Genomic DNA, 13,758 nt, shown 5'->3' with positions numbered 1-13,758 from the left:
CTTCAAAGAACCGACCAGTTTTTAAATGTTTCATCATCGAGCGAACTCTACCTCTACATATATAGCAAACTGAGGACGAAGCAGGAGAGCGTTTGATCGTGGAGCAATTGCTGCCCTTGCTCTTGGATCCTCAGCAGTAGGCCCAGGAACAGGCTCCGCATTTGGCTGCGCTTTTAACTCTTTTGGTGGATATGGAAATTCAGAAAAGGAAACAAGGAAATATTAAGATGTCCGAACTTCTGAATAATTGAAAGAACCATGAACTTTTTCAACAATATCCAAGCTGATTATTCGTACGGCATTATAATTCCAAACGGCAGAACAACAATGACAAAAAGAAGTCCCAATGGAGGTATTACCAAAAGATGACTTTGAATGTATCATACTGGATATATCTCACGGACTCGTGAGCAATTGACAAAAATTAGCTGTAACTATTCCAAAAGAAATACAACGAAACTCAGCTTCTACAAAACGTCGAAAACACGAACATGACTTTTTTAAGTGTCAATACCACTGTCCTCTGCCGAGACATAAATGACAGTTTTTATGGTTACGTCAATTCTAGATGAAAGCAATCCAGGTATGGCAACTAAATGGGATATTGAAACAGTATTTAACCCAGCAAGGCGATAACCAAGTTCCTTGACGGAGACACCCTATGAGGGCTATGCATCAAAATAGTTTCATTCTCAACTTCTTCAAACGAATTCCATCAAAACGAGTAGATCTTACACTGTCCGATTCATTCAACCGTATTATTACTGAATTACTTGACCTTAAAGAACTACCACATGCGTACAAGAACCACAGCAAAAGAAATGGTGAAAGGATTCAAAAATGGTGAAAAGAAATCATTAAAAAACTATCGAAATTCCCTATGCCGTCCTTCAATGAAGCGCAACTGACAGCCATTGCAATGGAGACCAACGATACATGAACACTTCAAAGAACCGACCAGTTTTTAAATGTTTCATCATCGAGCGAACTCTACCTCTACATATATAGCAAACTGAGGACGAAGCAGGAGAGCGTTTGATCGTGGAGCAATTGCTGCCCTTGCTCTTGGATCCTCAGCAGTAGGCCCAGGAACAGGCTCCGCATTTGGCTGCGCTCTTAACTCTTTTGGTGGATATGGAAATTCAGAAAAGGAAACAAGGAAATATTAAGATGTCCGAACTTCTGAATAATTGAAAGAACCATGAACTTTTTCAACAATATCCAAGCTGATTATTCGTACGGCATTATAATTCCAAACGGCAGAACAACAATGACAAAAAGAAGTCCCAATGGAGGTATTACCAAAAGATGACTTTGAATGTATCATACTGGATATATCTCACGGACTCGTGAGCAATTGACAAAAATTAGCTGTAACTATTCCAAAAGAAATACAACGAAACTCAGCTTCTACAAAACGTCGAAAACACGAATATGACTTTTTTAAGTGTCAATTCCGCTGTCCTCTGCCGAAACATAAATGACAGTTTTCATGGCTACGCCGATGCTAGATGAAAGCCATCCATGTATGGCAAATAAATGGGTTATTGAAACAGTATTTAACCCAGCAAGGCGATAACCAAGTTCCTTGACGAAGGAACAAATTGATTCCTGTGCTGTATCGCTAGTTATAGAAGGGCATTCCTATGAAAACGAAAGCGTGCCTGAGCTCGCTTGTATACCGTCACACTCAGGCAGGTTTCTGGAAAACTGCAATAATAAATCACTCCAATCCCCAGTGTATGACAGAATGGAAAATTTAGGACATGGCGTCTGACTTATTACGTAGTTTACGTCTAACTGCCAACTTACAAAATCAATTCCCTCTGAGGACCCGTGCCAAGTTGCTCGAACTGTAAATCACAAGGGATGTCTATCGCCCATTTTTTTTATTTAATGCGGAGACACCCTATGGGGGCCAAGCATCAAAATAATTTCATTCTTACCTGCTTCAAACGAATTCAGTCAAAACGAGATCTTACACTGTCCGATTCATTCAAGCGTATTACTACCGAATTACTTGACCTTAAGGAACTACCACATATGCGTACAAGCACCACAGCAAAAGAAATGGTGAAAGGTATCATTAAAAACCATCAAAATTCCCTACGCCGTCCTTCAATGAAGCGCTACTGACAGCCATTGCCATGGAGACCAACGATCGATGTACACTTCAAAGAATTCGACCAGTTTCTGAATAATGTTGCATCATCGATTTGGCTGTTAAACAAACATTCTATAGATTTGTGCATTACTAACTTGATACTTTTATAACGTATGCATACCATAATTACAAGATCATTCTCAATATCCTTGTAGGTCTCAATTTAGAGGCGGGAGCTGTTCAAAACCAATGACTGTGGTCGATCAGGATGACTACAACTACCTGATGAAACATCCAGATTGTCTCTTGTGTAAAGAAAAATTTGTACTTCCAATGTCTAAAGCGACCCCACTGAAAGAAGAGATGGTCAGGTTTCACTCACCGGTGAACCTTATTTTTTCCCTTGTATACCCAGAATTGGCTACGATGAAAAGCCCTGCAGTGCAATTGCGAACTCTGCCAACATACAAAGTCAGCAAGCGTTCAGATTTTGAGACCAGAGCCCCCGAGTATAGTTTTGAATAAAAAGGGAGCACTCATTTTTTAAGAAAGTGGCCCGCATTCAAAAACAGACGACGATACGCGGCTTATCTAAAGAAACCTAGTTTTGTATCCAAAGATTTCCTATATCTGGTAGTCTCATATGCGTACACATTTTTATTCATTATTTTCAAGTAGCACACTATTACCGATAACAATTCCTATTGGCGGAAAAATTCTGGCGCTTCATTAACTTTTCTTTATAGTTGACTATATAATTTGAGACAGACGACGAATTATAAGAGAACACAGTCCAACGCCGCCTTCAGTGTTACTGGATATACTTTTCATAACTTTCTCTGAGAAAACTCTTTATTATTATTCCTCCTCATGTAATTGTTGGAATTTGTCAGGGGAATTATCCTGCATATTTTAAATTAAATTGTTTTCTCCTATCTAAATTCTTTACAAAGTTTTAAATACAAAAGAAGCGTGATCGCCGTCCCATACATCTTAACAGAACAGTTCACTAACCTTGTGTATGAAAATAACGCTCAAAACAATTGTGCTTCTAATTGATTTCAAATTGATAGCCCACTGATATGTCGCCTAATAAATCAAACATTATGAATTTGATTAATAGCAGCAAAATAATTCAGTAACGGACATATGAGAAAATCTATATTTTAGGCTTAGGTGTACTAACAAATGATTATCACATGTAAGCAACTAAAATGTTCAACAAAAGTTTTAATCGTGATTTCTGTTGTGAAAATAGTTCTAACAACATCAAAAAGATTCAGCAGTTCCTCACTACTAGGTGTAGTTGCAACTAAATTGAATCAGATAGTTTTAAAAAGTTAAGCTATTTTTTTGTTCAGCATTAGAATGTAACAAACGATGTGCTCATTTCTCCACAAAAATTGTGCTTAGAGTTGCAAGTGCTACGAACTCTAGACGTGAGAATGGTTCTACTTATATGAATTAAATTTTGGGATGATTTGTATTTTCCGCAATATCTATGTAGAAACTACTTTGTCCAAAGGGACCTAACAACTGAATGAACGTTAAAGCTTTTAGATGAAAATAAATTATCTCAAAGCCTGACTTAGAATGCATAATTTTTTAAACGGAAAGAGGGTGATTTGTTGATAAATTGTTTTTTTTTTGCTTTTATGAAGAAATAAGCAGAACTTGTTTCTGTCTTTAGCTGCATTCTCACACATCAGAACATTTAAGGAACTCTCGTTATGATAACAACGTTTTATAACTTACCGGTGATCAACTCGTAGTCTAATCTTAAAAATGTATGATGAAGTTATGCAACTATTGTAATCGCAACGAGAGTTGATTTAAAACAACTTGGTTGTTTTCGCCCTCTCGGAGTAATTCAACTACTCGGCCTCACTTCGGAGTTTGATAAATTCTCGGTGGTAATAACAAACGTGTGGTTATTTTCATTTATACATCCGATATGGAACCTGGTTACCTTAACTTAGTACATTAGCTTGTCTCCATTTCAACATACAGTTGTAAATTAAGTGTTTCGTTTTGAAGCGGTTGATCTCAGAGCAAAACAAAATACATAATTTTTTATATTGAGTATTTCGAGTTAATTTCTTTAAGAAAGTTAAGTGCGCAAAATCTTGTCTAACTACCAGAATGTGTACCTTATTGTTGCTTTGTTGCCGTAGCTTGTGGACGCATTTATCGCTCTTATATTTCTTATCTACAGAACTTGATCTACGAAGAAGTTCAGTTATTGCCTTGGCGGATTTTTTTCTTCGGGCCTACAGACACTGTGCAATTTTCAGCTCCAGAAAACGTCAAGTTGATAAAAATTTAGATAAATAAGGAAACTGAGATTTCAAAATGTTCACTGATTTTGGTTTTTTTCTTCGAATAACAGACAAACAAATACAAGCAAGCATTTAAATTTAAAATTAATGACTGGTCATTGTGCTGTTGTAGCATGATTCTGACTGTGTTTAAATAAATATCTCATTGTTCCGACCCCCACTTTAGTGGTTAGGGAGGAACTATATACTCAAATGGTTTTTTTTGTTCAGTCAATTTTGGCCGATCGATATATTCATAGTAGAGAGTTGTGAGTAGTATCATTAGAAGGCACGTACATCCTAGAATATGGAAATAAAAAGGTTTTTTTCAAAATTCGTTTTTACATTGAGATATCGAGGTTTAAATTTTGTGAATATTCGGCAGTTTTCATTCACATTTTCGTAATTTTCGCTACAATTTGGCTCAATTACGCTAATATAATTGAAAATATGTTAATATTTTTTAAAGATAGAGTGTTATTGTTTTCATTAAAGATAGAAGAGAGTTGCTGAATTGTTTGATTGAAGTTTTTTTTTGGCTGAAATGTTTGACAAAAGTTTTAATTTGAACTTTCATCAAATTGCACAAAATATGCTTTTTTGGTCCACTTTGTTCAGGTTTCCCCGAATGCAAAGACCTAGAAAACTCTTACACAATCTCTTCAAACTCCTAAAGAGAGCTAGTTGAAACTCGGAGCTCTATAAAAGTCTTCTGAAATTAAAATTTTGCCGTTTTTCAAATTAAACTCGATAATTATACAAAAAGCATCATTTTTTTTAAATATTTCAAGTATTTCTCTCAACAGTTGGTCCAATTTGCAAAAATTTGGAAAATTTCGGCAGTTTATTTGGCGCGTGGCAAAATCAGGGATGGGTTTGATGTCATGAATTCTACAATCAGAAACTTCAATTTTTATTTTGGAGTGCTGCCTTTTTTCGAAATATTTTGCTTCCGTTTTTTGGCTGATGTTAATTACTGACAAAATTTTCTATTCACGGCTGCCCTAATGACAGCTACCATTTACGTAAACATAAGGTCGAATGTAGATATAGTTTGTTTTTAGAGAACCTTGTGGTTTTTATTGCGTTTGAAGAAGAGTTTTAGTAATGTTTAACTGAATTCTTGTGTTGCCTGATCACTCAGTCTAACCATTCAAAGACCCAAATAGCTTCTTAAAAAGGTTTAAGTGAAACTGTACCATGCATTCGGTTGTTACCTAACGTCTCATGTCATTAATTGTGTTTGTTTTATGGGAATTTCAGTGGAATTTTATTTCAGTCACTTTTTAGCTTATTCTCACTACATACAGGTCAAACATTCTTTCTTATGGAATTCAAACTAATTTTGTGGCTTACTGTTTTAAAAAACTGTTTTTTTTGTTTTGGTACTTCGAGTTTTCATACAGAAATTTTGTGATTTTTGTGAATAATTGCCCATTTCTGCTGTTGTTTTTGTTTCTTTGGCAAGTTTTCACAATACGTTGCAATCAAACTGACAAAAGCTTTGCAAATTTTGTAACTGAGAATATTTTTTGTATTTCCAGTATATGGTTATACGGGCTGCGACACCGTTCTCTTGCAGAATTTGGTAGAAGTTTATAATTTTTCCTGTTTTTGTTAACTTTTCTTGTTGAAAGCCAAATATTGTGTAATTTAAGTTCTCAGTGGCCAACTATAGATACATAAATGAACTTAATAACTGATATCGATATATAGCTAATGGTTCTTTTGACTTCCAAATTAAATTTTTTTCAAAAAAGTGTTCTTTAACTTATCCCATTTTGTTCTGGTTTGCGTTTTTTTGGTAATCTACAATGTTTAATAGCCGCACAGCGATAGCTGGGGCTATTATTGGCCTTCTCTTGGTTTTTTTTGTTTCGTCGTCATGATTTTTGTTACGATCATATGACGTCACAGCCACTGTTTGTTCATTTGTTCATGCAATTTCAACTGAATTCATGTGTGACGTCATCTTTCGCTCTTAGTGGAGCGAGTTTTTTTGTTCATGCGCATGATTAAATTTTTGGTAATACTTGACTTACCTCTCTCAAAAATGACTTCCTCAATCTGAAATTGACTTTTATTTACTTTAATTCAAAGAGATAAGGTCAAATGGGTGTGTGTCACTCTGAATGAAGGTTGTTTGAGATCAGCTAATAGAGGCAGAAATAACTTATACAGATTTTTAATCAAAATATAACAAATCAGTCTTCAATGAAAAGACGAATTTTTTAGTCTGTCTTTTTTACTGTTTTTTTAGACTGCCGATCTACGAATCTATTGCGGCAATTTCTGGCAATCTGCCGGCTATGTTTCATTTTCGTAATTTAGTCACATTATTGAGAGATCTGTTTAATGTTTTGTTAAACCAAACAATAATTTTTCTGTTGATTAGACGTTTTGACTGATCTCTTCAGTGCTCAGACAATTTGTTTCAGATTTTTTAAAATTTAGATACGTTTCAGTTTTTCTGTTTTTTTGCTGTCATTTTGAGATAGTTGTTTTACAAAACGATTTAGTGATGTTCAAAGGAGACGCAAATGAAGATTTAGTTTTGTCTTGGTTAATATTTTATAATTTTAATGGCTTAAACACTGTTATTTTGTAGTCTTATGACTTAGTCTCACTAATAGCAGGTGCAATTGCATTTTGAAGTGGCAAGTTAAACTGTCTACTCTTTTAGTTGAAAGCTTTTGTTGGCTACGAATTTTGAAATCATTTTTTTAAAAAAGACCATGGAAGTCTGAGATTTTCCAATCTTATTTCTCATAACTTGTAGCTAAGCATCTCTATAGACAATTGTCATCCCTTATTTATTCAACTACAATTTGCTCTTTATAACGGTTTTCCTCAAATGGTTTTCATAAAGTTTTCGTGATTTTTGCAAATTCGCCCATTTTCGTTCGTTTTTGTTTTCTTCTCACAGTATCACAATAATGGGCGGTCCTCTGGTCATTAAAAAAACGCGATCAATTGTTTGATTGGCTAGGATATCGTTTTCGTGCAATTTTTTTCTATTTGCATGTATTTCGCCTTTTTGTTGTATGGCATATCTTGGATTATGAAAGGTCTCAATCGCTCGCTATGGAGGTCTAAACTAATCTCTCAGTGATGCATAACGTTTCTAATCACTTTGACTTTAATTATTTTCAAAAAAGCAACGTTTTATTATACTTTGCCCTTTTGCTCATTTATTGTTGACTTGTTACCAAGTTGCATTCAGGAAAAGTCCCATATTTTTTCTAATGAAGCACAGGTCAATATTTTATAGTATAAGTTTTATCTGTTGCCATTTTGATTTGTTTATTAATGGTTTTCAAAAAATGACAACCAGTTTTTGACGTAATTAGTATTTGTAGTTATTTGATTTTTTATCGCTGTCTTTTCTGGTAGTTATATTATGGTAGTCACAGTTCTCATCGGCCCTCTAAGGTAGATTGTTTTATTCATTTAATAGTTTGTTGAACGATATGTTGATATGTTAGTTTTTTTATAGCTTCCTCATTTGGTAGAATCAAGTGAAAAATGTAGTTGGGCGGGGTCGGAACTCTATGTGCGAACGCACATTACCGAGACTCCTTGTATGTATAGAGGATGAATGAAAACTTCAGCTTTCAATAGTTGTATATGATTTTGCATTTGAATGTTTATAACATTACGAAATCGCGTATTGCCGATAATCCTTGTTTGTTAATTAAAATAAAATGTGTTAAATATGGTCGTCGCTTGGTTGCTTTATCAATAAGCTTTCGATTTGATCTGTTTCAAATTAACACACATTAGCTCAGACCATTTTTGGACCAATCATATTGCTCCACGTCAGTTAATAGATTAATTTTCTTCAGTCAGTTAATTATATTGATCCACCTCTCAGCTTGATACGAGACCCAGCTAACATTGTCTGTTGGAGTCAGACTAAATGGAAGTGTAGTCAAATGCGCTACGATGACAGTTATAAGATATTGAGCAACTAATTTGAGATTGTCAATTCTTATTGACGCTATGATTTTTGTGGTTTAGACATTGAAATTGGGCAGTCGTTTTTATGACTTTTATTATTGGAAATCCTCGCGTAAGCTGAAAAAATATCAAGTGCAAAGTTGTCTTTGGTAGCATATGCAAGCATAATCGTTCGATAGTGCGGATTGATCATACTATCAATTACTTTCAGCATTTTCGGCAAGCTAATAGCCTTATAAATATGCTCAGTAGTCTCAATTTTGTAAAGTTATCAATTTTTCCGATAAAGATGGTACGGTGGTTATGTACTTCTCCGCTTTTTTTCACAGTATGGCTCGTTCTTCCAATGATAATGCACACTTGGTTCACCGAAAACGAGTCATTCGGAAAGCAGACCCAATTTTCATCAGTTTCTGACGAGAAAGATGGGCTAGGCATTCAAAATTGCCTATGCCAATTATCGGGAAGCTTGGGTGATTGCGGTTGTGATGTGGAAAGCATAGATTCTTACAATTCCAGACTAATATATCCAGCTATTCGGCAACTATCCTTCAGGTAATTTCAAATTTCTTGGCCTTTTTTGTCTTTTGCCAAAAATTTTGCCTCGAAGACAGCACTAGGTAGAAGAAACTCCAGCTATGCTATACCCTGTGAATCAAAGCGTCTCCCCTTTAAGCTGAAGTTCATTCCCAAAGAAGTAGTCTTTTTGAAGGAAAATGAAAAATTTGCTGTTCCTGATTTGCTTAGTAACTAACAGTTATGGGTTCATAAATTATGACTGTTCCTGTAAATATACTTCTCGAACTAATAGTAATGGAAAAAGAAACGCGTTCATCTTATTATAGCTGCGAAGCTGTAAGCTGAGTGGAGCTATATTGCGGTGCTCTCGGTTTTTTACAATTCAAAGAATTTGAATTGTATTGGGGCGCCGTCTTTTTACGACTCGAAGAGTATTGGTTTTCTTAAGGTTTTTTTTTACCGGAAGTACTATTCGTTCAGACGACCTAAGAGCAAATGTGAGTGAGTAAAATTGCCGTGTGAACTAATTTTTTCTGAACGAGAGAAGTTTTTTGATCATGCGCTGCGTTTAGTGAATGACTTTTTGACTTTGAAAAGTAGTTTTTGACTGAATGGCACATATAGCTAACCGTTTTTAGCCGTTTTTTCGTCTAAGTGGGCCAGTTTTTTTCCGTATAATTTGGTTTTTTGTTGAAATAATTTTTATTCGATGCTATATTGAAATGTAAACCTCGGAAATTGATACCACAGTGTTTTGCAGAGCCTGAAAATGCGTTTGAAGTTCAAAATTGGCACATATTTTTGAATTTATAGTTAATTTCTATTAATTTCTTCATTTTTGGATCATTCAGCCGTCTTCTTGTCAAAAATCAGTTACTCAACGCCTCTTTCTTCCTCGATATTTTTTTGGTTTCTAAAATTGTACATATCCTAGTCCGATTTTGATAGTTCTTTTTCCAATTTTTCTTGTTTTTTGTTCGTATTTTGGTTTTAGTTACTAGAAATAGTCTTTTTGCGCAACATGCGGGACTTATATTTCGTTTCAAAAAAGTTCAATCGTTTTTTGGTGTTAAGTTTTTGAAAAACAGTTAAAATTTTTTTCATAAATGCAGTCCCAAATTTTTTGACCATTTTTTTGCAAAATGTTTCAATGTTTCGTGTGTTTGAATTTTTTTTCTTTTTTGTTATTGTGTTCAGGAGAATGGATCTTTGTCTCGGATTTCTCGTCTTCTCTGTCTCGAATGCTGAAAAATGAAATGTTTTCATTTTTCTTGATTTTTTAATCTTTCAAAAATCAAGAATTATTCTTTTTGTTACGGTGTTCATTACATTGTGTCCATATTTTTCATATTCTAGTATGTATCATTCTACCTATGTCCTGGCACATACATTTATATTCGTTATATTGATTTTTTCAGTTGTTAAAAAGTTGAATGATTTCGGCTTTTTTTTAGAATTTCTTTTGTTTGCAATTGATTTCATTCAACATAAGGCAGTACTGAGAGATTGATAGAAAGTATTTTCAAAAAGTCCCACTTATTACTATTTATTGCTATTTAATTTTTTTCTGGCTTTGGTACTGTTTTTAAACAATTTTGCCTTTGAATATTATTCTGTTGCTTGTGTTTATGACTAATTTAGTTTTTGAATTGGGATGAAAGCATGTTGTCTAGAATATATACAACAAGTAAGAAGTATGTGTTGTTTTTGTCTTACTGTCACTGATTAGAAATCTAATTGTAGTAGTTTTCTGTTTCTTAAATTTGGGCATTCATTTTTGAAAAATTAATCTTAGTTTCTAAGATTATTATCTGCCGTTTTCGCGATCTGTTTGAGAATAGAATCATGAATTATTTGAAGGCAATTGATAGCCGTATCAGCTTTTTCAGCCTTTCAATACTTTGATCATCCTATTTATTTCGGACTTTTTAACGTTAACGCACGTTTTCAATAATATAAAATTTTGCCGTATTTTGTTTCTCCTGGTGACAGTGGTTCAAATTTCGCCATTTTTTATATCAGACCTGGGGAGGTAATTAGTTAATGGTTTAATACATAAGGTAATGGCTTCAGCTGCAATTACGGTTTTTCGTGAAGTTTTAACGCTTCGAGTTGCTTCCGGAATTCTTCCGGCTATTTTTTTAAAGTTTGGTTCACACAATTTCAAGATTTTCACACAATTTCATGATTTAAGTTCGGTTCACACAAGTCAAATTGGAGTAGTGATTTTGGTCACGCCGAAACAGGAAGTGGAGCGAAAAAGCGAGTGGTTTTGCGGCATGAAATTTTTGCTCTAAAGTAGAGTGAGAAAACGGTGTTTGAACAAAAATTCGCTTTCTCGCTAGTGGTTTTTTCACATGCGGCAATGTCACTTTGATTTTTACTGTTTTTTCGATTTTTTGGATTGGATTTTTTAAAAATTGTTTTACTAATCCACTCATAGTTTATTCTAAGTATAGTTTTTTTAACCATTTTTTTCATTTATCGCTAGTGGTTATTTTTCACATGCGGCATTTTAACTTTGATTTTTTGTTTTTTTTTTAATTTTTTTGGTCTGATTTTTTTAGAAATGGTTTTCACAATTCACTCATAGTCCGTTCTAGGTCTAGTTTTTTGTTTAGTCAATTAAAATTCTTTGAATTGTCTGTCAGGACTTTTCCTGCTATGTTTTGTTTCGTCGTCTGACGCTCTTCTTCGTTTTACATTTGTGCACACAGCAAAGTTGAAAAAGTCAAGTTTTCTGAATGACTTCTTCCTATCACTAACGGCATTTGCGCGCGTGACGTCATTTCTTACTCGCTTTAGCAAAAGTTTTTAGGTTATTTGCGTGATTAGATTTTGATCATACGTGACCTACCTCACTCAATAAAATGACTTTTACACTTCAAAACTGAAGTTTAATTTGATTTAGTTTCAGGTCAAAAAAACTCATATGTGCAGTAAAGGTCACTAATAAAAGGCTTCTGCGGAATAAATTTTAACAAGCTTTATTAATTTATCGCTGAATGTTTTTTTACCTTGCTTTTTGAGCGGCGTCGATTTTTTTTTCAATTTAGATCTGTATTTGTTTCTATCTCTATTATACGTCACGCAAGTCAATTCTTTCGCAGCTATTCCGGCAATCTGTCGGCTATGTTATTGACGGCCAAGACAAATGAATTAATAGGCGTTACAAATAAAACCATAACTTGGACGTTTTTTTTGCCGAGCCACAAAACGAATGTTTTTTGAATGTCTGTAACTTGGCTAGCAACTTTATCTGTTTTAGAGATTACTTCAAGTTCTACAAAGTTAATTTAAACCACAAGTGTCAATTCTGGCATGACGATGGGAGATGTGTATTACGTGATTGCGCTGTAGAAGCATGCCCTGTTGAGAGCATTCCTTCTCAACTGATATCCCAATCGAACAAAGATAGTAATGACAACTTAGACCCAGATACAAGCGACGAAAAGTCGCCAATAAAAGAGACAAGTGAAAATGACGAGAAGGCGTCTGACGTCACCACTCCCTCGTGTTCTACGTCAGCAGATGGGAACGGAGATGATCAGCAGCAACAATCAGCAGCAAATGATGCAGAGGCACTCGGTAGCATTGATGAGACAATCACAGACCAGATGCTTAAGGAGTTTGCGGTGTGGGAGAAGAGGGATGACGAAATGAATGATGATAACTTTTGCTACTTGGAAAACGAGACTGATCCTGAAGCTTTTTATGTCGATCTCACACTTAACCCAGAGAGGTAAGACAACAGTGTATTTATTTAATTGTTATATAGGGGTCAATATTTTCATAGCCAAGGCTAGTTTTAGTAGCTATAAGGATGTATCAATTTCGCATTCTGGAAACTATCAGAACTATTTGCCAGTGAATAGTTGGAAGTCAAAGGCTGACATTTATTGAAGTACAGATTGAAAGTGTCTGATTATAGCTGCAAGCTGAGCGGAGCTATATTGTGGTGCTCTTGGTTTTTACAATTCAAAGAATTTGAATTGTATTGGGGCGCTGTCTTTTTTTACGACTCGAAGAGGAGTATTGTTGGAGCGTCTTTTTAAATTACGACTCGAAGAGGAGTATTGGAGAAGTCCTTTTTAAATCAATTTTACTGGAGTGACTTTTGAAGCGGGAAATGAAACACGTGAAAAAATTTGCAGTAATTTTGTTGCTGAACAAAATGAAGAGTAGAGCGAAAAGAGAGTGGTTGTTGTTCATATCGCTGTTTTCTAGAGAGCGAGAAGTTGAGGTGTGAAAAAAAATCTGTAAGCGAGCAAAATTTTTTGTGCGGCATTTTAAAGCAGTTTTTTTTTTGGTTCAGAGTCTTGGTTATAATTTTCTTTTAATTTTGGGCTGGCTTTGGTAGTGGTTTGAAGGTTTCTGGAAATTCATATGAATTTTATCCTAATTTGCATGTTTTTTGCTGATTTTCGGGCTAATTTTTTGCATTTTTTGACGATTGTTCTGTTTTAATGTCTCAATGGGTATTGAAAAGATCCCTTCTACTTGGCAAGTTTTAGACAACAATTGGTTACAGTTTTAAGGATATAAATCATTTTTTTTTGTTGAAATATGTGACAAAAAATGGCAAAAATTGGAACCATTTTTCTTAATTTTTTTTGCAGTTTTTCGTTTTTTCCGTTTTTAGACAGACAAGTTTCTTAGCCTATTATGACTTGCCTATTGTTTTGCGAGCATCTGGATACCCTATTGGCTGAAAAAAATTTTCTTTGGGTTATGCTTTTGTAATATTAAAAATTTTATTAACTTTTTCCAGTTTTTTAGTGCAAGTTGTTTGTAGAATCTTTTTGTTCATAATTTGGCTTCAAATATTTTTAAAAAATTCACATCAGTGGTTTTAGT

At 34.5% G+C, this 13,758-nt stretch overlaps 1 protein-coding gene across 1 annotated transcript in view; it reads left to right on the top strand.

Moving 5' to 3' along the window:
• LOC142336170 (ERO1-like protein beta) overlaps positions 1-13,758 on the top strand; it is a 459,014-nt gene that overhangs the window by 436,846 nt on the left and 8,410 nt on the right. Inside the window, exons 2-3 of the mRNA XM_075384794.1 lie at positions 8,672-8,937; positions 12,170-12,643. Of these exons, the coding sequence (XP_075240909.1) occupies positions 8,672-8,937; positions 12,170-12,643 (740 nt within the window). The remainder of the gene's footprint in view (positions 1-8,671; positions 8,938-12,169; positions 12,644-13,758) is intronic.

Source organism: Convolutriloba macropyga, chromosome 1 (genome assembly GCF_964194025.1).
Source record: "Convolutriloba macropyga chromosome 1, txConMacr16.3, whole genome shotgun sequence".
Classification (NCBI taxonomy): Eukaryota; Metazoa; Xenacoelomorpha; order Acoela; family Convolutidae; genus Convolutriloba; species Convolutriloba macropyga.
The sequence above is the reverse complement of the archived record's forward strand: the minus strand, read 5'-3'. Positions and strand labels throughout refer to the sequence as shown.